We start from the raw sequence: 27651 nt of genomic DNA on the forward strand, positions 1-27651 counted from the left end.
GATAATGTCTTTTAATCCCTGACTTCCCTCTGAAGATACTGATATTCCTTCCAGAACAAGTTCTGATGGAACTCATTTGGAGGGTAGGGGGTAGGAAGGAGTTGATATTACATTTACTCTGGCCTCTGGAGGTAGAGCCTGAGCTAGAGAACAGAAACCCGCAAATCAAGAGACTCACATTACAATCCTGGTTCTGACACCAGCCCACTGTCTGGTGTTGACCAACATGATTGAAACAACTAGTATTTACAGGGCTTTTTATCAGGTCTCAGGCTCTGTGATGAGCATATTACATGCTACATACTTTGCAACATTGAAGGTTCACAAAATCCCAATGACATGGATATTCTTATCGCTCCCATTTTACAGATGAAGAAAATAAGGTACAGGGTTTAAGTGCCTTGTCCAAGATCACCAAACACTAAGTAGCAGGGCCAGGATTGTAATGTAACTTTAGTGAAACACAACTCCATGTTAACAATGAATTTTTGTACCAGAGATTCTGCTCTGGGCTTCAAAAATTTCTCACACAAAAGCAAAGTGTGAACTATACCAGGAATAAAACTTCCATGCAAGTGGGTCTAATCAGAAAAAATTAGAATGTTTGTAATACACATGCTTTTCTAAACATAAATATTTATTTCAATATGGAAGTACAACATCTGCAACAGTACTTTTGCATTTTTTTTACTATTTTCCTGTCACTGAAGTGTTTTACCTCAGGGCTAGAATTTCAGATACTACATCATTACCGCTCACTGTGCCATTTATACTCAAGCTTTAAATACATAGTGTCTGAGATAAAATCTAGTTTGGTAGGTGGGAATGAGTTGGCATGTACAGGTAGAGGGAAGGTTGTTGAAGGATCTGGGGATACAAAAGTACCAATATTCAGTGAAATTAGAGCCAAAAAGGAGATTCCTACTTAAACAAGTGGGACAGGGTGCTATATATGGAAAAGAGTCTGACTGGGATACAGAAAAAGAGGGTCTATGAGATATGACATGAATGAATTACTTTCTTTCTCCACTCCCAGCTTATACATTGGCAAGGTGGAAGTATGTTTTTTTGGAGGGAAGGTGGGGTTGGACAGGCGAGTTTGTCTCTCTCTTGCTGCATTGTCCCATGCTTGTTCAGTAACAAAAGCTACATCCCTCTCAGTCTGTAACTCATCCCCATAGTGGGAGTTCCTTTATTCAACCTACCAATGTCAGATCTGGCAAGAACACAGAGAATCCTACTAATGGGACAGTGGGAAGGGGGTTGAGAAGTTCACATATAAGACAATGCATCTGCATTGTTTTATGTCCATTGATCTTATTGGAGTACTGGGATATGAAGACCTGACCTGCTTTTTAGCTATTCCCCAGAAGACAGAAAAGGGAAAATTTTTCAACCCAGTCAAATTTATTAGAGCAAATGAGTTGAGGGGTATTCTGACAAAGAGAAATATACAAACATAGAGCCTTCCTATGCTTTGGATAATAATGAATTACTCATTGACATTCTGAATGTTCTGCCATAGGATTGGTCTCTTCCACAGCCAACAAAGTTCAGCCAGGGTTCAATCTTCATCCCATCATAAGGGAATGCAAGTCCTAGCTCACATCAATCACACCAGGCTATATTATTTATTTATTTCCCATTGCAATACACACGTGCAATTAGCCAATGGCCTTTTTCCCAACTACGCTTCCGTTGGGTTCACAACTTTCCCTAGAAAGAGAATACTCCTTGTGCTTCTCTCCAAAATCAACAACATGAAAGATCTATCAATTTGGATAATAGGGTGTAGGAAAGTGTTTTCAGGCTGATCCGAAAGTTCAACTTCAGGGACAGCTGCAGCTTCAGTTCCCTTTTCACCAATGTGCAGCGCAGCCTTATGGGCAGCCTGTGTGGGGAGAACAAATCCTGCTGGTCTCTGAAGAAACAGGAACAGTCTTTGGGAAGGTCTAAAAGTAAGAAAGGGAAAGGAAAGGTGGGGCTGCCCCTTTGCTATACTATGTTGATGGTGCTAGAATATGAAGTTTCCTCTGCTAAATGTAGTCAATCATTCTCTGGTGATTCTACAGCTAGCCATTGGGAAACACCTCATTCACTATGGCCTGCTGCCTCCAGGAGTCACCTCTTAATCATTCCCTCCTCACACCTCCTCCAGAACTGCATCTCACCAGAGTCACTTCTGATCATTAAGCTGTTCTATCAGAGTAATTCTGGGACATAAAGGTCAAGGATGGAAGAAACTGATACAATTACTTATTTGGAGTAATGGGAATGACTCTGGAGTGATTCTAGCTTAGGAGGAGTCACACCACCTCTCTAGGCATCAGATTGCTAATTGGTAAAATAAGAAAGTTGAATTAATTGACTCCTAATTGCCCTTCCAGTTCATACATTTAAGAACTCTAGTTTATCAACTTACAATGGAAAGTTTCAGACCATTGTCCTCTGTGAGTCCAGAAAAATCAGCATTTTCAGCATAGGCATGCTGAATGCCCATCTTCAAAAGTGTGGCTCCAAGGTCATATGTGGCAGAAATGGTAAACTTTGGAACAAACAAGTCAATCCATCTGTGGGAAAAGAGGAAGGGAACACATGGCAATCACCATATCAAGCTTATGATTCTCTCCATCTCTCTCTCATGATGGTATTATATTGGACTCTGCTTCTTCCCTGAGTACTGACAACCATTACTATGTAAGTCAATACATGGCACCAAACTCACAGAAGTTATTCCGAAAGGAATGCACTCAGGTACAGCCAATGTTGGGCTGAAACACTAGGAGTAGGGAGATGTAACTCCTTTATAATCAAGAGAAAATATCTCTGGGGTGACGACCAAGGTTGGGGAGCTAGTGGCATGAAAGTTAATGGGTAGCACCCAGGAGCTTCACAGTTTTCTGCCTTGCACTTCCAGTCCAGAGTGGCTGCCCAATCACCTTTCAACATCAAAATCCAACCTGTTCCTTGAGCTCTAGTTGATCTACAGGAAGGCATCAATTTACTAGTAGGCTGACTTTGGGGAGCTCATCTTTCAAGACCAGACCTCTTAATTTGAAAAATGCCAGTTATACTGCCTCCTTTGTAGGTTTGTTGACGTGCTTGGATGATATGAAGTATGTAGAATGCCCAGCCAAGGGCCTCGTAGACAGTATTTTCTTGGCATATTCTAGTGATCATACATAGCTGTTGGGTAGTTCAGGGTGATTCTTCTGCCTCTGGATTTCTGCTGAACTCTGTCTCACCTGCACTGTTATGCCTACCTTCCACCCACACATCTTCTAAGGCATTTACCCCTTCTGTAGTAAGCGGTTCCACTTCTTCAGTGTTTTAGATGACATGGCCGCTTCCACTGACTCCATCTGTCCTTCCTTAGGAAGAACAAAGAGTGCCAGAGCATTCTTGCTGTAGTCCATTTGCAGAACTGTGCAGTTCAATTCCATATCCACTAGGTGATAGTATTGTTCCATCTGGTGCATCATGGGCACTTGCACAGTGGTGGTCTTGTCTATTAAGAAGCTGGAACTGTCTTCTGTCTTTGATGGATCAAAAGGATTTGCCCACTGGGCTTAAAATACAAAGAAAAGAGAGGTGTTTATTTTAAACCGGTATCAGTACCAACAAGACCTTTTCCATTAGTGATTTCATTTAGAAATTAAGACCACCACAGAGTTAGGTACCTACAGTCAACCGGTTTTACCAGTGACTGAGGATCAGGCAGAGAAAGTCATTTGTCATGGTCTCCCAGTTAACAGGTGGTAGAGCCAGGAATCACACCCAGGGCTGTTGGGGTCCACGGTCTGTGTTCAAAACTGCTATACCACACTAAGCCCATCAGAGCCATAGTTTCCTCTTCCATAAAAAGGTATAAGGATATCCAGCACACTAGGGTGAAATGAGAAAACAGATCTGCAATTTTAGCCAATCTATATATGTGTGGTTTGTGGCCGACAATTGATTACTCCTCCAAGAAATGTGGCTGACATATACTATAGAACCAGGAGAAATCATTTGAGCACACTACCTTTAGAAAATAGTCACATGATTCTTGTTTCTACAAGCACTAGCTTTAGACTCACACAGACCTTGCTGGAAATACCAGTTCTAAAACTTATTAACTGTGTAAACTTGGGCACTTATGAGGATTGGATGAGACAGTGTGTGTATACCACACATGTAGGATGGTGTTTAGTACACAGTGAGTGCATAATACATGGTAAAATTATGTATGTAACATGCCTAAGTATGTACAGCAAGTGAGAATCACAGTAGGCTTTACATACAAATATGTCTACTTGACAAGGGCAAGCTTGTCCCACCTCACCAAATCTTTTGGAAACCATGAATCTTTAGCCAATTATGAGCAAGATGTTCATACCATTGTCACCCACCTCTCTGAAAGGGCGCTCTCCCTAGAAATTTCCTGGACTCATTCACAGAGCTGTGTGTCCATCTTGGAAGATCCAATACTATTCACAGCTATGTCCAGTGGAGCAGATCACTGTGGTATGAGGGACACCTACTGATGCCAGTAATAAGAGACCATGAGCTCCCCTCAGCACTCCACCCAAGTATCTGAGCCCTAGACTGAAAATTGACATCTGAAAGTCTTACCGTTAAAGTGAATATAGTTCACTAAGACCATGATGGTGTTTGGTTTGAGGTCTTGAATTAGACCCACAACTTTCCCTTTGGTTTGCATCTCCACATGACTGTTAATCTCCTGCTTGGCTGCAGAAATGTTGGAGAAGTCGGTAGAAAAGACTTCAGTCTCATAGAGGGTCTTGACATCATCCAAGAACTTTGCCAGTGGTTTCAGATGCTTGCCAATGAAGAGGGCATTTCCTATCTGCAATTCCAGTTCCTTCTTTGGAAAATTCAGTGAACAGATCAGATGCTGGAAGCCATGCTGGATCTCTACCATTGGAGTTTCTGTGAGGTTGAACCCCAAGGTCTCCACAATCTCAGTTTGGGTGCTGCAGCAGGCCCCAAAGGAAAGCATAACCAAAGCTGCAGAAATGCTCACAGGGGAAAAGAAGATGTTCTTATCTGGGGTCTCCACAGTGAACCTCCGGTACAGATTGAATGCAAAGTCAGCATTAATGGATGACATCTTGTAGAGAGTGGCATTTTGTTGGGGTGAATGGCAGGCTGTTACTTTGCCTTCAGGTGATGCACAATGAATTGTAGCATGAAGCCCAAGTACCAAGAGAACCAGATAGAGGAATGGTGACATTTTGGAAGGAAGTTAATCTATAAGAGATGAAGTGAGACAACCATTGAGGGAGCTTAGTTGGATGAAACACTCCCTGAGCCAGAGACACATAATAAGCACCCACACTGATTAATAAAACAATAGTAAATATTTGATGATGTGCTCATCAGGGGCTGAGCAGGGGTTTCTCTCCCTTGAAAAACAGGAGATGCATCTAATATGGACAGGGAGTAGGAGAAGTGGCTTGCTGCGACCACAGAAATAATGCCGTGGACTGTCATTCAGATGTTATAGCAACATTATGAAAATGCTGTGAGTAAATTAAATTTATGGAAATTGAATCACTTTTTATCTGAACTAGAGGCAGCCTTTTGGAGAGAGGGGATATTCTTAGGTTAAACTAGTACTCCCTCTGCATACATTATTCATTGTAGATTAGAATTTTAGATTTTTTTTCATTTGGCATTTTCTTAAGATAAAATCTATGAGATGAGAGAACACTCACATCTTCTTTGGCTAAAAGACAAAATGAAAGTAATTTGTACAATATGTGATTAGTTGGAATGGACGGGTGGTGGTTTATGGAGCCACGTACAAGGTCATGAGCTGAAATTCATGCATTTTGCAATGCATGGAAGCCATAGAGGTATTTTCAAACAACTGGAAAATGAAAGAATAACTTTCTAAATTTTAGATTTCTTTCACCATTAATCTTAGTAACATCTAAACAGTCATTTCTAAGTTGTAAGACATCTTAACACTATTATTCTTACACCTATGCATGTTACTTTTAATTATCATAAAGAAAGCCAGAAAGATATGGCGTAAGGTTCTCTGATCCTGAAAGAGTGCAAAGAAATGGAGTAAAGGAGTCAGGTGTGGAAATCCCATGAAAGTGGACATGTGTGCTTAGAAGGAAGAGATCTATGAACTCAGAAAAAGGATCCTTCCTCCGCCCTCCATCTTCTTCCTGAGTGATCTTACCTTCCGCACTCAATTGCTAGAAACTGTATCTCTCTCAGATTGCTCTCCTGAGCTCCTAGCCATTTATCCAGCTTTCTTTTGGATATAACCACCAGGATGGTCCACACAGACCTCAGTCTCAATAAGAAAATCTCAAAGTTGCCAGATGTAAACATATCATCTCCCTACACCTTAAGCTTGCTCCCTCATCTTCATTCCACATCTCAGTTTATCACATCACTGTCTATAGAGACACCTAAGCCAGATACCTGGGAATAATCATAGCCTCCTTTTATTCTCATTCCCCACATCTAATGAAGCATGATGTCTTATGAATACTAACTCTTAAATAACTCTCAAAACTTCTCCCTTCTCTTCATTCCTGCTGCCTCTGCCTCTCAGTTCATGGCCTGAGCTACTATATCAGCTCCTAACAGGTCACACCATCTCCTATATCCTCCATATCAACCCCCTTTGTTCACCACTCTATCCAATCTCCATATCATCATCAGAGTCCTCTTTCTTTAAAAGTCACTGAGGCTGGTAGAAAGTCAGTTATTAGATGACCACACTTAGACCTTCACCCCTAGAGCCAGGAATTTGGTTTGGGACTCTGACTTGCCAACTTGGTTATTTGGGACTCTGACTTGCTGATAGAGATGTTCAAAGTTCCCAAAGAGAAAAAAAAGTACTTACAGCAAATGCCTAAGAATCCACCTGCATCTCTCAGAAAGCAACATCTTTCCATTTTTATAGCATGTCCTGTATTGCAAAACTAGAGCACTCTTAGTTATAAATTAACCCCAGCATTAACCCTGGGATGGTATTTTCAAAGCTGATGTACAAAACCAAGGCCAAGAGGAACAAAGCAAAAAATGATAAGGTTTGAACTTTGAGTGATTGCTTTGGCTGCCAGACCCTTCATGTAAAACAAAAGAGAAAGAGGATTGTCAGAGCTGGAGGGGTTTAAGTCCATGCTGGCAAGAGTGTCTTCAGCAGGCAGAATAAGGGCCATAGGCAAAAGCACCAAGAGGCAGCAGGAAAAAGTTCTCACTATTGGGCCAAACAGCAGTGGGATTGGCAGTTTTTTAAGGGAAAGTTGTACAAAGGCAGAGGCTGGGTGATCCTTTCTAATAGGTTCTGTAGAAATTATACATGCATTCGCAGAGGAAATGATGTCAAAGGTAGCTTCCAGCCCTAGACTTCTGATGCTGCAAACATATATGTCTGCTAAGGGGGAAACCAGCCCTGTCTTCTCATCATTAAAATTCCCTGTACGGTCCCCTGGCTGCAGGACTCCAAAAGAGGATGCAGAAGGAGTCAAGGAGACTGAAATTAAAGATTCCACAGTCCAGTATTAACTGTGTACTGATTATATGCAAAGAAGCAATGGGAACAAAAAGAACTGGACTCAATCAGGAGACTTGAGTTCAACCTGCCTCTGAAAGTTTCCAGCACTAGTAGTAGTAGTAGTAGTAGCAGTAGTAGTAGCAGTAGTAGTAGCAGCAGCAGCAACAGCAACTCCTGCTTTTGAGTATTTACTACAGGCATGTGAAGCACTTTACTACAGACATTTTGTGAAGCATCAGATTCCAGACCCTGCCAGCTTCAGTACTACATTAAGAATCTATGTGTTAATTTGTAGTGGGAGGGGAGGCAGGGAATGAGGGGCTAGTTCGAGCTAAGCCTAGATGCAGTCTATGGTAGAACTTATAATCCAGGACAAATAGTACTGACTTTACCTTGAGGGCACTGGGAAGCCACTGGGGGATAGATAGAGGGTGATTCTGTGTACCATTATTTCTTCTTAACAAAACATAGACTAAGCTCCCACTATGTGGAAAGCACCACAGTCAGCACTGAGGTTTCAGAGCCAGTTGGTAAATATCAGTCCTGAACCCAAGAGGTCTTTCTAACTACCTGACACCCACTGCCCGTATTGAAGAGGGCGCACCTCACAAATGTGATGGTCACTAGTACATGTGTCCTAAGGAAAGGGAGTGACAAGCTCAAGTCTCTAGACTGAGAGGTTAGTCCATGTAATATAACACATTGTCTGCTCTCTCAGCTACAGCAAGTCCCTGCAGAGAAAACAGCAAAAGATTGTGTAAAAAGAAAATTTCCAAACCTGTGCCCTCTGGTGGCATAGTCAGACAATGGCACAGATTGTTTTCTGCTGCTTCTGATTCAGCTGAGCTTTGCTAGCAGGGCTTATCTCCGACATAAGAGAAAGGTACCCTTCCCTCTGCAGACTCCCTTGCCCTGTGCTCTGGCATCACAGGCATTAGACCTGTGCCCCTGTCATGTCTCTATGTTGTAACTGTGTAATTTGGGACAAGTTACCTAGTATCCTTGAACCTCAGTTTTCTCACCTCTAAAGTGGAAATAATAATGATTTTCATGTCATGTGGTTATTGAGAGTATAAAATGAAATTTAGAGGTGGTGTCCAGAAGCTCCTATAGTAGTGCCCCGTACAAAGTTGGGATCCAGAAACAGATAATTCTCTTCCCTTTCTTCTGTTATCATATATTCCCTCAGCTCAAGTCTCCATATTCCCTGGGCTTTGTCTCTACCCCCTACTGCTGTTCATTTCTGCTTTCTGCTAATACATTCTCCTTCAGATGCAATTGATTGAGAAGGTGTAAGATCTTCTTGCAAACTTATATTTATCACAATAATTTCAGTCTTGTGTAAAGCTGCTAGAGTAGCACATTGAATAAAGACTCTCTAGGAAGTTTTACCATATCAATAAATTCAATCAGATCTAAAATTATATTTCTCCTTTTTTGAATGAACACCCTCATAATCATTCCCACACAAATTTTATTTTAGAAATGTTCAACCTTCCACAGTTCTTTCAGTTTGTAAACACTTTTCTCATTGTTTTGATATTTGATCCTCCACCCTAGTCTGGAGAGAAATGATGGGATCTTACTCTACTAACAGGTCTGGAGACAATAATAGTTGTGAGATGGTGGCATTAGGAAAATTGGCTTCTTCTTGCAATTTAAGCCTCATGGGCAAGGAAATTACTGGGTGTGTAAGCAAAGGAGAAACAGCTGCACTGGACAAAGAGAAAGACTGCTTTTGCTGGCAAGAGAGGCTCAGTGGGGATTTGGAGTTGAGGTTCTTTTAACTCTCTCAACTGTCCTATTCTTGAATTTTTACTCTTTGCATTTCAGTGACTAATTTTGACAAAAGTGATATCAATGTTGAGAAATCAACAAATTCTGTAATTTGGTAATACACAGGATCAAAAGGCAAGTATAGGATTTGGCTAACTTAGCCCTCCAGAAATTATATTTACACGTTCCCTGTCTTCCATATATTCCTTGAGCACTTGAGCCAAGAAATTAGGCTTCTGAGCAAGAATTTAGGCTTCTTTTTTAAAGCTTTCTAGTGCCATCATAAGCATCCACTTCACCTCACAATCTATTAACTACTTACATTTTCCAGACTTCTCTATGGCAGCAATGAGGTCTTCTAAAGCCAGCCCTTCCAAAGGCTTTACATTTCAGAGAACCACTTAATTAAATGATATGCTCTTTCATTTCATGGGCTGCCATATTCCCCTTCTAGAACACAAATGGAGTTTTCAACTACCTTTAGCCCTAATGGGGCAGATAATCAGCTTCAAAATTCCCCAATTTCCTTAAATTTTGTTGCATGAAACCTAATTTCTGTTATCAATGTCTGTATTAGTTATAGTACTTGGCTCCAAACAACAGTAACTGCTGTTGCTAACCTGAACATAAAAGACACTTATTGAAGGATATACATTTACCCAAAATGAAAAGGAATGCCAAAGAACCTTGCTCATTTTGCATGGAGAAAAACATGGGGACAGAGGTATGAATTTACCCCACTTCATAGGCACTGGTTAATAGTTTGGCTGAAAGTCCATTGGAAAGGACATGATTATAAAATAAGCGATAAACAAGTGTGGAGAAGAGGTATATGTGGCTATCTCTGCAAATGGGCATATAATATAAAGATATTTGGGTTTAATGTGAATACTCACCAAAGAACAACCTCAGCAGAGAAGTTTAATAATCAGGGGGATAAGATGATGCATTCTGTGGATTTCAGGCAGCCTCTTTCCCAGACACTCTTGTCTTTGCTTGATGTGTTCATGAAGAAAGTGGTCATACCAGCCAGGATGAAGTTTGTGCATGGGCTCAGAATCATGGAGCTCCATGCACCAAAGTCAATTTGGCTACAGCTTCAGCAGATACCAAAACTAAGATTCCAATATGGCATTATTCCTCAGAAGGACTTGCAAGCTACATGTTTTGAACTTGATTACATTGGACCACTTTCATCTTGGAAGGGGTATTGTTTTGTTCTCACAAGAATACACAATGACTCTAAATGTGACATTACCACTTCGCCTGCAAAGCTTGTGCCAAAACTACTATCTGAGGATTTACTGGCTGCCTTATCTACCATCATGGTATTTTATACAGAGTCCCTTCTGGTCCAACAACTGATTTCGTACCAGAGTGTGGCAATGCGCCAACTCATGAAATTCACTGGCCTTACCATGTTACCTATCACCCTGAAGCAGCTGGCCAATTCCAGAGAGTGGAATGCCTTTGATGACTCAGTTACAGAGCCAGCTAGATGACATTTTGCAGGGTTGACCCACGTCCTCTGTAATGTGGTATATGTTCTAAGTTAGTGTCCAAAATGTGGTGCTGTTTCTCCCATAGCCAGGAATCCTAGGTTAGGGAATCAAGGAATGACATTAATTTTAGATCTACTCATTATTTCCCTACTGATACACTAGTAAAATTACTTTTCTCATCCCTGTAACTTAGGTCGTCCTGATTTAGAGGCCTTAATTTGAATGGTTGAATGATTCCACCACAGGTTGCAGCAATGCTTCTATTGAATTTATAGCTGAGATTGACATCTGGCGACTTTGAGCAACTCGTGTCACTGAATAAATAGTAAAATAAGGGGGCTACAGTACTTATTGTTATGGTAGATCTTGAATATCAAGAAGAAATTGCATTGCTACACATAATGAGGATCTGTAATGCAGGTGTTCCCCATGGATGTCTCTTAGTACTTCCATATTCTGTGACTAAAGTCAATGGAAAATTACAGCAACCCATACAAACAGGACTTTTAATGGCTCAGACACTCGACACTCGAGAAATGAAGATTGAGTCACATCTCCAGTCGAGGAAGCTCAACCAGGTAAGGTGCTTGTTGAGGGCAAAGGCAATATGGAATGGGTTAATGGAAGAAGGTAGTTGAGGAAGAAAGTTGTTAAAAACATCAATTTTGATCTTCTGGCTAGTTGCAAAACCCAATACTACAATAGTTAGGAGTACTTCCTTATGTTGATATCAAGATATCTGTGCTTATATTAATCATTTTGCTTCCACCTTCCTATTCCTCTATTCCTTCCTATTTACATAAGATGTGTTAATTGTAATTAATTTTATATGACAGTATCCAAGTTACTGGATGTCAAAGAGGACTCAAAGGAATAAGGAATGTCAGCCAAAGATGGATAAAGGGACTGTATTAGACCATTCAGGCTGCCACAACAAAATACCATAACCTGGTGGCTTAATAAACAACAGAAATTTATTTCTTACAGTTCTAAAGGCTGAAGAGGCCAAGGTCAAGGTGCCAACAAATTCAGTGTTTGGTGAGAAAATGCTTTCTGCTTCATAGAGGGTGCTCATTTTGCTGTGTCCTCACATGGTAGAAAGGATGAAAGCTCACTCTTGGACTTCTTTTATAAGAGCACTAATCCCATTTTTGAAGGCTATGTCCCTGACCTAATAACCTTTCAAAGGCCCCACCTCCTAATATCTTGCATTTTCTTTATTATAAATCCCTTATTTCAGAGAGAGGGAGAGAGAGAGAGAAAGAGAGTAAAGGAAGGTCTCAGACAACAAGTGCATTTTGAGGAGAGTAAAGAGAAAACTGTGCTCCCAATTCAGGGGTCTTTAGCCTATCTTTTGAAATCCACCTGAATTTCTCCTTCCCTCTTTCCTGAGAAAAGCTCACCCACCGAGATCCTTCCTGATTCTTTCAGCTACACAATTTTTTTAGTCAATATATTACATGTAAAGATGCTTAAATCATGGATCCATTTCATATTCAGCATTTCCCCCCAGCTTTGATCCCCTTATTTCTAGAGACCGTGGCACCCACTTCTCAGTCTGACCGTGTTTGTGATCAAGAGCTGGGTAGGGGGATAGAGACAAGCTGAAATGATCCTTTCAGAATCCCTCTACTTGGGGATATTGAGTTCTTCTGTGGCTGGTTAATTAACCTTAAGTTGTCAAGCTGCCCCAGAAGCTGGATAAGAAAAAAGGAATACAGCCTCAAATGCAAATGGAACATCAGAAAATCTTAGTTTGAGGCTTGACTCCACCACTAACTAGCATGACATTTGGCAAGCCAGTTACCTGCTCTGGTCCTCAGTTTCTCCATTTGAAAAAGAATGGGCTTAGATGACATCTCTAAGGCACATTCCTGCTCTGGCATTCTGAGAGAATCTAAAATTTTTCTCCCATGTGCCCTCCCATTATAGAACATGCAAAGGAGTGCATAGCCACACACCAGGGATGAGGAGAAGAATTATTCAACAAATAGTGTTGTGCGTTAATTATTTTTTTAAATCATCTGAGATTTCAATCTTATACCAAGTGCCAATGTTAATTCCAGATGCATAAAGGAGTTGAATGGAAAAATTCAGAAAACTTCCAAATAAGAAGAAAATATAAAATAAGATATATTTTACCTTTTGATAAGAGAATTTGGAAGTTTATAAATAAAGGAAATGAACACATTAAAAAAACTGTTTATAGATTTTGAAACATAAAACTGAAAAACTGTGTACTTAGATATATTAATATTTTTAGCATATAAAAAACAAACCAGGAGAAATATTTGTTAGGCAAGTGGTGAATAGCCTAAATACAATCCTATGTCATCCTATTTCAAACCTTGACTAAAGAGAAGGCATGAATTCTTAACACAGTTAGCCAGGGAATAATTGCTTAAACCCCATGTACATGGGAAAAATTGATTGCTCCAAAGTCAAATTAGAAGATTCATTCTGAAGGCCCGAGAGACTAATCAGTAACTTCTCTCCAATAAATAAACAATGAGATTGTGAAAGAAAATGAAGTAAGTAAGGCTAAATCTTTCTAAAGAGGGGTCAAGAAATCCTTTTGAGAGGAATGCACACTCACACCTGCTAAAGGTCAACCACAGAATGTTCCAATAGACTTGGATAAGCAGCAGAAGTCAGTATCAGGCTTTTGACATCTCTCAGCTGGGAGTACTCTAATTAATTAACTAGTCAAAGTGGGTTAATTTAGGATATAGAATTTCTGACTAGCCAATGAACTGCCTCCAAAAACAACTTTTTGTGGAAATCCCCTGTTAAAAAAAAATCTTCTCCTGTGCTTGCCTTATGTGATACTATTACTATTCAGGGCTTCCCTGATTCCATGTATCTGAGTTACACTTCTTTGTCTCCAAAATAAATGCTATTTCTTTTCACTTCCGTGTCAGTCTTTTTTTTTTTTTTTAAGTTAACATAGCTAATGTCAGAAGTGGAACTCAAAATGATCTTACGTTGTAGTAGATTGGCATTTTCTGGAACAGAGCCCCTTGTGCTCTCTGCTTTCTTGAATTGCAGGCATCCTCTCATAAATCTTCTCAGGCTCCTACCTCCTTCCCTTTGATTGAGGTCAGCACATTTATTTGGGAATTTGAGGATGGTTGGTTCCATTTGTGCAAGCAAAATGTGAGTTTTCCTATTGGTGAGTATTATTAAGTGTGATATTCTTTAATTCTAAATCTCATAATGATTTTCCTTCTTCTGGTACTGCAGCTGGTAATATGTCCAAAAATTATGGGCCCTCCTCTTGTATTTATTTGGAACAGTGGATATTATATACAAAAGATACATTAGAACTGCAGTGGCCAAATTGAGTTTCCTTTGATACGTCAAAACTAGGTTTTCTCCAAACTAAATTAGAAGACTATGGTGCTAAAACAAAACAATCTGAATGTGGTGCATATTTTAATGGGCATTTAGAGGCATCTGAACACATTCAGGACTCTAAAACTGCCTGTCTCCAAAACAGTCTCTAAACTCACTAATAAAAAATGGAAAGAGAAGGAAATTGTCCTTGAGGCTCAAGTTTCTTCCACCAAATCTCATTCCCCCACTCTTTCTGTTCCCCTGTTTTTATATCATACACTTGCTGAACTTCCCTTTTACTCTTATGATCCCAAAGTTTCCCTTGATTCCCTAAATTTATCCTTTCAAACTCTGCCCAAATAATGAGGGCACTCTCTTAAACATTTCATATGTATTCTGAACAAAAGCCGAATTTAGGGCTATGGCTAAAGATTTCCTCAAGGTTACTGAGGACTGTCATACATTTGCTGAAGAATTTTAAATTCTTATCTAAACTGATGAAACTGATTTCTCTACTATTTGCCAATTAACACTCATTGGAGAAGGTCAAGCACACATTGGATGGCTAAAGCAGGCTGAAACAATCCTCTTATGGGCCTCCAATTCAGTATATTCTCCAATAGGGGAAAAAGTCCGAGAAAGAGCCAAAACTTTTTAGTTATTCCTTTAGCATTCCCTAAACCAGTAGATTGTAACAAGATTCAGGCTTGCACCCAAAATGAAGGTGAGGCTGTACATAATTATTCCCATAGATTTGAAATAGTTTTCAAGGAAAACTCTGGACTTGACTCAGATACCAAATCTACCAAAGTGGCTTTTAATTCTGTATTTGTAAATGGCTTAGATAAAGATCTTGTAATTCTAGTTAAAGGAGCTCAATTTATTTGGGAAATAATCTTCACCTCTGATTTAGTTAACCTGGTCAGCCAATTAGCCCAACCAATTTCTAAGACAAAGTAAGAAAAAAGAAAATAATGAATCTACAATAATTTTCAACCCCCATGATAAAACATGGCAGTCTAACATTAGGAATCCAAATCTTAAAGGGGTCTTCCACCAAAGCAAAAAGACCTGGACATTGATGAAAACATTGTGTACAATTAAAACATGCCAAAGGATACCTTAATAAACTGCCCTCCATGTTCCTTATGGATTGAGGGTGTTCTGAGAAAACACATGAGATCTTTCAGATCTTGCCTCTTAATCACTTGAGTGAAACTTCCCTAATGATTGGAGAGGAGGGTTTCACTGTCCTTATTGACACTGAAGCAACCCTTTCTGTGGTTAGCCCCACCAACCTCAAGCAACCATTCCTTGGAGTACTGAAAAAATGCAAATTGTGGGAGTTTCTAATATATCTTTAACAATTTACAAATATTTACCCTTGATTTTTCAAATAGGTCTTCTCCAGGATAGTCATTCTTTTTTAATAGTTCCCTTGGTCACAGTTCACTTACTTAGAAAAGATTTCTTAGAAAAATATCATGCTGTCATTTTCTTTCCCAAAAGGGGGAGATAATTCTTGAAATTGACTCAACCCCTGCTTTAACTGACAAGAGTAAAAATTATTCAACATCCTTGCACATTTTTGCCTTTAGCCTTAATAACAAAAATGCTGAGTGTTAGGTCTTTTAAAAGAGGTTCCTTAGCAACTTTGGGCGAAATCCACAACCGACATTGGACATACCCACTTGGCTCCCCAAATAGAGATTCAAATTGACCCAAACAAGCCTGTTACTAATATCAGACAAAACCCCATAAGCCCTTAAACTTTTGCAGGAATTAAAAAAATAATAGAAGAATACAAAGCAAAAAAAAAAAAAAATCATCGTGCCTTGCACTAGCCCCTGAAATACTCCTATCCTTCCTGTGAAGAAACCTCATGAATGAAGATGGAAATTTATACAAGACCTAAGAGCCATTAATAACATTGTCATTCCTTGACATCCTGCCTTTTCAAACTCCTATACCCTCCTGACTTCCATTCCCACAGAAAGTAAATTATTTACAGTGATAGACCTTTGTAGTGCATTTTTATAGCATTACTGTGGACCCTGAGAGTTAATTTTTATTTGCCTTCACATGGGAAGGACAACAATATATCTGGACAGTAATGCCTCAAAAGCATACTGAAAGACCCTCTACTTTTCACAAGTACTAAAGGCAGATTTAGCAGTCATACCCCAAGGATCGACTTTCTTGCAATATGTTGATGACCTTCTTTGTTCCTCTTCTAAACAGGCTTGTGAACACGATAATGTTCAGCTTCTTAAATTGTAGCAGACAAAAGCCTAACACTTCCAGAGAAAAACTCCAATTTACTCAGGTTCATGTCAAATATTTAGGACACTTGACATCAAACCAGTGACTTCTCTTAGATCCTTAAAGCATTTTGAACTTTCCTCAACCTCAGATTGAGAAAATAATGAGGGTTTGGGGGCCTGGCAATGTACTGTCAAAACTGGATATCTGATTTTTCTTTGATAACTCGACCCTTAAATGCTCTTCTGAAATTTAACAAACCAGCATCCCTGGACTGGGAAGATAATGTCTGTATAGGCTTCTATCAATAAAAGGACTTCTAATTCTTCCTGCCTTAGGGCATGCCAATTGTGAGCTCTTTTTCTTTCTTTCTTCCTTCCTTCCTTCCTTCCTTCCTTCCTTCCTTCCTTTCTTTCTTCTTTCTTTCTTTTTCATGAAAGAGAAGGAAATGCATTGGGGATCCTTATACAAAAAAAATGTAGATCAACACAGGGCTATTATTGCAAGCAATTACATTCCATAGCTAAGGGATTCCTTCCCTGCATGAGAGTGATAACAGCCTCCATGGCTTTAACTAAATCTATAGAAGAAATAGTCATGGGCTGTCCTCTCATTATCCACATTCCATTCCTTATGCTGTAGAAGCCTTACTGAATGCTCATCATGCTTAACATCTTTCTGCAAGCAGACTCACTTCTTAAGAGATCTTGCTGCTTCCTTTCCCCTCATATAATTCCTTCTCGTTGCAACAACTTTAATCCAGCAACGCTTCTTACCTTACCTGATAAGGGGGTACCTCATGACTGTCTAAATCTAATTGGCCAGCCACTCAAACCTGGAGGTGATTTACAAAAAAATTCCTATACTAAATGGAGAACTATCATAGTTTACTGATGGATCCTATGTAACAGATGATGAAGGAAAATATCATGCTGGATATGCTATTACCACCCTTTTAAAAATGATCAACTTATTTTATATAGCTTTCTTGACTCTTGGTTTTTGACTTCTACTGCCTTGCACAAAAGAGATACCTTGAATTATATCTTGGCTGAGCAAGGAGTTGTTTGCACTGTGGCCAATAACTCCTGATACACTTAAATAAATACTTCTAACAAAGTAGAACCTGAATTGAACAAAATCCATGCACATGCTAATTAGCTAAGTAGAGTACCCACCATATGTTTGCCATTTTTTAAATCTCTTCAGCTGACTACCCTCTAAAGTCAGAAAGTAAGTAAAATCCAGTCTTCAACTCTTGTTACTCACTATGTGGTTATTGTTGCTATTATTGTAATACGTAAGTTACCTATGATACTCCTTATCCAATATTTCTTAGAAATAACAACCAAAGTAACAGTCATTTAGAAGATCAACATGGTCAATCAAGCATATTATTGAAAAAAGACCTCCCCTCTGATAACTTTTTTAGGTCCTAAACAGGCTTGATTCCTCTCCTCTCATAACCACTTTGTTACTCAAATGTGGTGACAAGGGACAAAATCAGACTCATCAATTGATCTGTGAGTGTCTGGAGAAAAATCGTGATTAAAAAGCAGAAATCTGAAAGAAAATGAAGTAATTAAGTCTAAGGCTTTCTAAAGTGGAGTCAGGAGATTTTGAGAGGATTGCACTCACACATGCTAAAGGTCAACCACAGAATATTCCAATAGACTTGGATAAACAACTGAAGTCAGTATCCACCAGACTCCAACATTTCTCAGCAGGGTGTACCAAATTAACCAACCAGAACGGGTTAGCAATTTAGGATTTCTGCCCAGCCAATGAACAGCCTCTAAAAATACCTTCTTTTGAAAATCTCCTGAAAAAAAAAAAAAAAGCTCTCCTGTGCTTGTCTTACGGGACACTATTCAGGGCTTCCCTGATTCAGAGTACAGGAATTGCAATTCTTCATCTTCCAAATAAATGTTATTTCCTTTGATCTCTGTGTCAATCATTTTTTTTAGTTAACAGGACAAAAATATTGATATAATTTATACATGTATATCATATCAAACCATGAAAAGTGCTTACATACTCATTATTTCATTTGATTGTCAGAATAACCTTGTGAGGTAGCTAGGATTTGTTTCCCTAACTTGACAATTGAGAAAACCGAGTCCTGAACATAGATGCAAAAATCCTCAACAAAATACTAGTAAACCAAATACAACAACACATTAAAAGATCATTCCTAATTATCAAGTGGAATTTATCCCAGGGATGCAAGTTTGATTTATCATACTCAAATCAATAAATGTGATACATCACATTAACAGAATCAAGGAAAATAACCATAAATAACCATATGATCATTTCAATAGATGCAGAAAAAGCATTCAATAATATCCAACATCCCTGCATGATAAACTCTTAACAAATTAAGTATAGAAGGAACAAACTCAACACAACAAAGGCTATATATGACAAACCCACAACAAAAATCATCCTGAATGGAGAAAGTTTGAAACTTTTCCTCTGATATTTGGAACAACACAAGAATGGCCACTTTCCCCACTTTTATTCAACATAGTACTGGAAGTCCTAGCCATAGCAATTAGGCAACAGAAAAAAATAAAGGGCATCCAAATTAGTAAGGAGGAAGTCAAATTGTCCACTTTCAACTGATACGATCATAGATATTAAAAAATCCTAAAGACTTCACAAAAAAACTCTTGGAACTAATGAATCCATTAAATCTGTGAGATATAAAATCAGACATACAAAAATCAGTAGCATTTTTATGTCCAGAACAGAAATCAAGAAAGCAATCCCGTTTATAACAGCAACAAAGGAAATAAAACACCTAGGAATCAATTTAACCAAAGAGGTGAAATATCTCTACAATGAGAACTATAAAACATTGATGAAACAAATTGAAGACACAAATAAATAGAAAAATGTCCTGTGTTCATGATTAGAAAAATAAATATCATTAAAATGTCTACATTATCGAAAACTATCTAAAGATTCAATGAAATCCATATCAAAATACCAATGACATTCTTTACAAAAATAGAAAAAAAATCCTAAAATTTGTATGGAACCACAAAAGACTCCAAACAGCCAAAGCAGTCCTGAGAAAAGAGAACAAAACTGGGGGTATCACATTACTTGACTTCAAAATATACAGTACAAAGCTATAATAACTAAAACTGCATGGCGCAGGCATAAAAACATACACATAAACCAGTGGAATAGAATAGAGAGCCCAGAAATAAATCCATGCATTTATAGCCAACTGATACCAAAAAAGGTGCCAAGAACACAGATTGGGGAAAAAACAGTCTCTTCAATAAATGGTGCTGGGAAAATTGATATCCACATGCAGAATAATGAAACTAGACCTGTGTCTCTCACCATATACAAAAATCAAAAAGAATTAAAGACTTAAATTTAAGACCTGAAGCAATGAAATTACTATAAAAAATTTAAGGAAATGCTTCAGGAAATTTTTTTAGGTAAAACCTTAAATCACAGGCTAAAAAGCAAAACTAAACATGGGATTACATCAAACTAAAAAATGCTTTTACACATGAAATGAAACAACAGAGTGAAAAGGCAATCTACAAAATTTGAGAAAATATTTTTAAACTCTGCATCCAACAAAGAATATCAAGAATATGTAAGAAATTCAACAGCAAATAATAATAACAATAATTTTATTTTAAAATAGGCAAAATACCTGAACAGACATTTCTCAATAGAAGACGCATAAATTTCCAGCAGGTATAAGTCAAAATGCTCAGTATCACTAATCATCAAAGATATGCAAATAAACACCACAATGAGCTATCACCTCACCCCAATTAGAATGGCTATTATCAAAAAGACAAAAAAAAACCCCACAAATGCTGGCGTGAATGCAGAGAAAGGGGAACTTATACACTCTTCCTGGGAATGTAAATTAGTACAGCTGTTGTGGAAAACAGTATGAAGACTCTTCAAAAAAAATTAAAAATAGAACTATCATATGATCCAGCATTTCCACTGGTGAGTATATATCCAGAGGAATTGACATCAGCATGGGGAAGAGCTATCTGCAATCTCATGTTCACAATAGCCAACATATGGGACCAACTTAAGTGTCCATCAATGGATGAATGGATTGAAAATATGGTATACACATGTTCTCACTTGTAAGTGGTGTTGCAGGGCAGGCAAGCCCCAAAACTGGGACTTAGCCCATGAGAGTTCTTGGCTTCACCCAGGAAAGAATTCAAGGGTGAGCGGATGATGTTAAGCAGCAACTTTCATTGAAGCAGCAGTGTACAGCAGCAGCAGAGGTATTGTTCCTTGCAGAGCAGGGCTACCCCACAGACAGTGTGCCCAGAGTAGCAGCTCCAAGGATCTCTGCAGTCATATTTATACCCACATTTAATTATATGCAAATTAAGGTGAGGATTATGCAGAAATTTCTGGGAAAAGGATGATAACTTCCAGGTGGTTGGGTCATTGCCATGGAAAGGGATGGTAACTTCTGGATGTTGCCAGGGTAATGATAAACTGACATGGCACACTGGTGGGCATGTCTTATGGAAAGCTGCTTCTGCCCTGTCCCTGTTTTAGCTAGTCCTCAACTTGGTCTGGTGTCTCAGCCCTGTCTCCAGAGTTGAGATCCACCTCTGGAGTTGAGTTCCATCTCCTACCTCATTGGGAGCTAAGTATTGAGTACACATGGACACAAAGAAGAGAACAACAGACTCTGGGGCTTGCTTGAGGGTAGAGGGAGGGAAGAGAGTGAGGATCAAAAATCTACCTATTGGATACTATGATTATTACCTGGGTGGTGACATAATTTGTATACCAAACCCCTTCGACATGCAATTTACCTACATAACAAACCTGCATCTGTACCTCTACACCTAAAATAAACATTTAAAAATGTAATATGTAAACACAATATATTACTGTTCAGCTATAAAAAATAATAAAATTCTGTCATTTGCAGCAATATGGATGAACCTTGAGGACGGAATGTTTACTAAAATCAGGCAGAGAAAGACAAATACCACATGATTTCCCTCATATATGGAATCCAGAGGCTGCAGAAGGAAGGGGGATAGGGAGTGGTTGGTCAATGGGAACAAAGTTACAGTTAGATAGAAAGAATAAATTGCTGTGTTCTATTACATAATAGAGTGACTATAGCTAATAACAGTGTATTATTTATTTCAAGATAGCCAGAAAAGAGGACATTGAAAGGTATCACCATGAAGAAATGATAAAGGTGTGAGGTGAGGGACATGTCAACTACCCTGATTTGATCACTATGCAATGTATACATATATTGAAACATCACAATGTATCCTATAAACATGTACAATTATGTCTTAATTATAAACAAAAAAAAACCCTGAAGCCTAGAAATGATAAGTGACACACCAAGGTCCTATCAAGGAGCAAGTGATAAAACCAACTCTAGACTACAGATTGGGATTCTGATTCAGTTTTGTTGTTTTTATGAAGAGATTAAATTAGAAATTTTCTACACTTCCTTTCAGATTTAAAGCAATAATTTACGATTATTCCATGCTCCCTTCTTTAGGTGGGACCAGTGGCAAAATTGAAAACAATGCAAATTTGGTGGGAGTGATGAAAGGAATGTATTGGTATTACTTTTCTGAGATGTAATATTAAGTCATTTGTTATACTATGCTTTTGCAAAGAGCATTTTCAGAGTTAGAAAACATTTTCCTTTTCTGAATAAGCATGAACTAGTGTTTGACGTCTCCTGTGAAAGGAAAATAAATCTTTGGGCCCCCAAATCACTAAGCTAAAGGGAAAAGTCAAGCTGGGAACTGCATAGGGCCAACCTGCCTCCCATTCTATTCAAAGTCACCCTGCTGCTCACTGAGATAAATGCGTATCTGATTGCCTCCTTTGGAGAGGCTAATCAGAAACTCAAAAGAATGCAACAATTTGTCTCTTATCTACCTATGACCTGGAAGCCCTCCTCTCTGTTTTGAGTTGTCCTGCCTTCAGCTCGAGCTGTCCCGCCTTTCCGGACTGAACCAATGTACATCTTACACATATCAATTGATGTCTCATGTCCCCCTGAAATGTATAAAACCAAGTTATGCCCCTACCACCTTGGGCACATGTCATCAGGACCTCCTGAGGCTGTGTCCTGGACACCTGTCCTCAGCCTTGAAAGATTAAACTTTCTAAATTAACTGAGACCTGCCTCAGATATTTGGGGTTCACATTTTGGTAACCATGGAGGGATTCTGAATGGAGATGTCCCTGACCTTTGACAAATCTCCTATTGGTGCTTGGTACCAGCATGAGCTAACTTTATGGCTCAAACCAATAGAACAATTTGCTGAGGTCTGGGAGGGTCCCATCCAGAGAATCTCTGATCTCCCAAAATGTGGATGAGATCTAAAGTTTATTTTGCTGTACAACTCCCCTTCTTTTTGGAGTTTTACACGCTTTCTACAAGGAAGGTAAGATGTCCTGCTTTCATAATGATGGAAGGCAAATAACTCGTTTATGGAGTTTGAGCTCACTCCCAGCAGGGAAGACAAGTATGAGTTGTTTTTCCTGCTTCTAGGATGATAGAAAGCAGTCTTCAGCCTGAGACCCATTCCTAAGTAAGTAGCTGAATTGGGGTTTTGTCTTGGCTAAAGTTTAACAACCAGCTGGTCTTAATTTCTCCTTCCCATTAAAGCACTCAGTGATCATATTGTTGGGGTTTCTTTGTTGTTGTTCTGGTCTTTCTCCCATCAGATTTGGCCAACTCTACCTGACTTGATCAAACCCGAGTGAGAATTCCAAATTATGGGTAACAAACCTCTTTAATATGGCTAAAATTCCTCACAGCTGCAGAAAAGAAAAACAAAACAAAACAAACAACAACAACAAAAAAATGCGCTTGGTTTCTGTGTTTGCTTCTTGTCTTAAAAAACAAATGTTTTTTTCATTTACTTTCTTCCACCTGATACCCTTTCCCGTTTTCCCGTTTGCCATCTGGAGTACCAAAAAATCTAGAGAAGGCTTCTAATGACTTGAACCGCTTTAAAGAATTCAGAACAAATGTGCCACTCACCTTTTTGAAGTGTTCTGTTTTCTCTGTGGAGTTTCAAGAGTCATGAGAAGATTCTTTGTAGGTCTAAAGCTGTTTTCCTGTATAGCATGACCTGACCTCTTTGGCTTTGGGGGTGCCGGAGATGACCTTAGACCACGAGAGGATTTGACCTTGGCATGTGTAATGATGGACAGGAGCTACAAACTAAGGGTGGCTGAGCCCAGTTTACAGGAAGTAGTCTTGGCTGTTTTTTTTCCTCCTAGGAAGCTATTGTTTAATGACCCTAATTATAGTTCAGAGATGCCTTCTAAAGGTTCTTTTTTATTGCTTTTTCTCCCAAAATTAATCTCGATTCAACCTATCTGTGCACATTTGTGTGAGGAACTGAACTGTTGTTTTCATATATAAATGAGATACTGAGTTTTCTCAGCTCTGAAGAGAAAGGGCATTTTGCTCCTCCCAGCCAAAAAGTGCCCCTGGGTGACTGGGGGCCTCGTGGGAGTGTCTGGGGGGTTAACCCCCACGACGTGCAGCAGCCCTACAGGGAAATCCCCGACAAAAATTAATTCTAAAGAAGGCTCATCCAGGAAACTAATATAAGGGCTAATTACCCAGCATTTTGAGCCCTCTCAGAGGTCATACACCTCTGGAGAAAGAAACTGAGACACGTAAAAGCGTGGAAATGACTCAGTGATGACACTGTGGAGTCCTGCCCACAAGCAGCACACGTCGATCACTATACAAAAACCCTAGGCCACAGCTCAGTTCCTCCTTTTAAAAAAATAAAAAGTGGAAAACAAATAATCTAAGAATGAGGAGAAAACAATGAAAATGACCCCATTGCGAGCACTCCATAGGTTTTATGGCAAATTTACTTGCCAGAGTTTATGTAAAATGGAAGTAATATGGTCTTCGTGCATATTTACATTAAGGAAAAGAGCCCTAAGGCCCACCTGCAAACTATAGAGTTCTTAAGTCCTCTTTTTCTCTATTTTCTTTTCTGTCTGCTTTAAATTTGCTATTTTTCTGTTAAGATAAAAACCACTGTTTGGATCCAAAAGGTTCTTTTCACAAGCCAGTGAATTCGTATTTATCTCATGGCTAAAGTTCTGAAGTAAAAGCTATAGAATCTTTGTGTGTGTGTGTGTGTGTGTGTGTATCTTTAAAAGGCCTTTATAATTTCTATAATTTTGTGTTTAATTGGCAATTTAATCCATTTCAATTTCCCTCTAGCACAACAGACTTTTTCTCTATATACCATATGGTGTAAATTTTGCTATCTGATTTTCACTTGAGTTGTTTTCTTTAACATGCAAGTAATGAGGAGAGGAGAGGAGGGGAGGGGAGGGGAGGGGAGGGGAGGGGAGGAAAGAGGAGGGGAGAGGAGGGAGTTTATTAAGTATTAACTCACATGATCACAAGTTCCCACAATAGGCCGTCTGCAAGCTAAGGAGCAAGAAAAGCCAGTCCAAGTCTCAAAACTGAAGAACTTGGAGTCCGATGTTTGAGGGCAGGAAGCATCCAGCATGGAAGAAAGAGGTAGGCTTGGAGGCTAGGCCAGTCTAGTCTTTTCATGTTTTTTTTCTGCCTGCTTTATATTCTGGCTGCATTGGCAGCTGATTAGATGGTGCCCACCCAGATTAAGGGTGGGTCTGCCTTTCCCAGCCCACTGACTCAAATGTTATTCTCTTTTGGCAACACCCTAATAGACAATAGACACACCCAGGATCAATACATTGCATCCTTCATTCCAATCAAGTTGACATTCATTAACCATCACACATGTGATATTGTTTGGCTCATTTCCTCACCCAAATCCCACCTTGAATTGTAACAATCCCCATGTGGCAAGGGCAGGACCAGGTGGGGATAATTGAACCATGGGGACAGTTTCCCCCATGCTGGTCTCATGATAGTGAGTTCTCACGAGATCTGATGGTTTTATAAGGGGCATTCCCATTTGCTTGGCACTCATTCTCTCTCCTGCCAACCTGTGAAGAGATAGATGCCTTCCACCATAATTGTAAGGTTTCTGAGGCCTCCCCAGCTATGCGGAACTGTGAGTCAATTAAATTTATTTTCTTTATAAATTAACCAGTCTCGGGTATTTCTTCATAACAGCGTGAGAACAGACTAATACACCATGTATCCAAAGTTCAAAAACATGCAAAACAATTATGATTATGAATTCATATATGTAGTAAAAACCATGCATAGGAAGGATGTATGCAGATGTAGAAGGTGAAAGGCATTTATGAGAATGATAAACATCTTATTGAAGATAATAGCTATGTATTGTGGAAAGAGGGAATATAATTCAATTGGAGAAGATGCTCAGTTTTCTGTATCTGTCATAACAAAGTTTCACAAACTGGGTGATGTAAAGCAACAGAAAGGTATACTCTCACAGTTCTGGAGGCCACAAGTCTGAAATCAAGTTGCCAGCACAGCCATGCTCCCTCCATAGGTCTAGGAGAGAATCCTTGCCTATTCCAGATTCTGGTAGCTCCTGGAAGCCCTTGGTTTGTGGAAGCAAAATTCTAATCTCTGTGTTTGTTTTCATATAAACTTCTTCCCTGTGTCTTTCCCTCTCCTTTCTCTTCTGAGGATACATGTTATTGGATTTAGGGCTCACCTTAAATCCAGCATAATTTTTTCTTGAGTTTGTTACTGAAATTACATCTACAAAGACCCTACTACCAAATAACATCACATTTACAAGTACTGGTGATGAGAACTTTTTACATTTTATTTTTTGGAAAATGAAATTCAACCCACTATAAGAACACAGGGGACTTCAATTGTACTTTTGATAGTATATTGCTTAGGTAGTGTGGCGAGTACTTGACATATCTTTATACCTTTGTGTAGGTTTAAAATATTTCCTAAGAAAAAATAACAAAAATCAAAAGAGAAGGGAGAATATAGGCTTAATATCTAGAAGCCATTTAAGGAAAATGAAGTCTCAGCTGACCTTAGTAGAGAATCAAAGAAAGATAAAGGCCAGAGATTTGGTGGTAGACAACCTTGTTTTTGTATTTATGTAAGGCTGCCTAGGTGCTCTCATATTCTAACTGATATTCTAACTAACATTTTTATTTTAAAATTTATACATTTACTCCTCTACCCCTTTGAATATCCCATGGGTTGTGAAATTCTGAATAATTGTAACTATAAAAGGTTTTATTTATCCTTTCCCAAAGTATAATTCACTGATTTCTCCTTTTCAGAAGCTCAACCTATTAAATAAAGTGAAATAAATGTAATGCAAATACAACATACTTTTTGTCACCAGTGTTAACAATTTAAAATGTATTATCATGTAGTATTTATTCCTTATGGCTAGTACCATATGGTGATACAGAAGGCACAGGGCCCTTTTTTACCATTATTTAAATGGAAAAATCAGGCTAAATAGACAACTACCCATGTAGTATGATTAGAAGACCCTCAATTTGTTTCCGATAGTTAGGGTTAAATATAATATTTGTCTTATATCCTGTCAAGAAAAGCCCTTGTTCTGAGCTCCATGCTTTAGAGACCCCTTTTGGCTTTCTTCTTGCTATGCCCTTCCTACAGTGCCAGGAGCCCAGTTTGTGGGTCCAGAAGAATGTATACACACTCAGAGTTCTTGCCCATTGTGGTGCATCCTCAAGATACCTATGACCCCTGAATTCTTTACCCCAGTGGCCCCAAGCCTGCTTCCATCACCTATACGCTCCTCTACATTGGGTCTGTCATTTTGAGGACTAACAGCACTGTTGGTGTTACATATGTCCAGCTAGCTATGGAGTGGCTATACATGGGTAACAGTTAAAGAATGGATTGGGGTGTCCATATGCACATACAGATGAGTCCTCTCATGGTGAGGGATGAAATCTGGGGTAGAAAGTGGAAAGAACAGGATTATCTGGGACCACGGCCTATAGACGTGGTAGTAGTTCTTCTCACACTCATGGTGCAGAAGGTAGAGCATTTCAGGGATTCTAAATTAAAACCTGACCTTTCTAGTCATTATAAAGGTGTATTTGTTATGGGAGGAGATGTATAATATTTTATTTTACAGTTATTAGTCGAGTAAAACATTCTAAATTGTTTAGTATATGGCATGTAGGCCTTCAGTTGAAGTCTTGCTTTGAACCCTGCAAACTTTACAAATGTTACAGGTGGGTCATGTTAAATATTTGTCTACTTCTTCCTCCACGAGCCTTTGGGCC

General features: G+C 39.0%; 1 protein-coding gene across 2 annotated transcripts; it reads right to left on the reverse strand.

Annotated features, from left to right (window-relative positions):
• Positions 1 to 1608: 1608 nt before the first annotated feature.
• SERPINA7 (serpin family A member 7) lies at positions 1609 to 6904 on the reverse strand. Of its 2 annotated transcripts, XM_003262143.2 has the most exons (5): positions 6875 to 6904; positions 4615 to 5253; positions 3295 to 3568; positions 2423 to 2570; positions 1617 to 1891 (listed from the first exon to the last, which is right to left on the reverse strand). In XM_003262143.2, the coding sequence occupies exons 2-5, from the start codon at positions 5234 to 5236 to the stop codon at positions 1688 to 1690; spliced, it is 1248 nt and encodes a 415-aa protein (XP_003262191.1). In that variant the 5' UTR covers positions 5237 to 5253; positions 6875 to 6904; the 3' UTR covers positions 1617 to 1687. The 2 variants fall into 2 exon arrangements, with proteins under 2 accessions (XP_012354222.1, XP_003262191.1); XM_012498768.1 differs by lacking the exon at positions 6875 to 6904 and having other exon boundaries at positions 1609 to 1921; positions 4615 to 5278.
• Between the last annotated feature and the right edge of the window lie 20747 nt (positions 6905 to 27651).

This window comes from Nomascus leucogenys, chromosome X, assembly GCF_006542625.1.
Source record: "Nomascus leucogenys isolate Asia chromosome X, Asia_NLE_v1, whole genome shotgun sequence".
Taxonomy (NCBI): Eukaryota; Metazoa; Chordata; class Mammalia; order Primates; family Hylobatidae; genus Nomascus; species Nomascus leucogenys.

Excerpts from the sequence above, each read along its gene's own strand:
- SERPINA7 (XM_012498768.1), bottom strand. The coding sequence starts at position 5,236 with ATGTCACCATTCCTCTATCTGGTTCTCTTGGTACTTGGGCTTCATGCT. Across the intron at positions 3,569-4,614 it reads GAACTATATTCACTTTAACG|CCCAGTGGGCAAATCCTTTT; the intron begins GTAAGACTTTCA and ends TTGTATTTTAAG. Across the intron at positions 2,571-3,294 it reads AACCGCTTACTACAGAAGGG|ATGGATTGACTTGTTTGTTC; the intron begins GTAAATGCCTTA and ends CTTTTCCCACAG.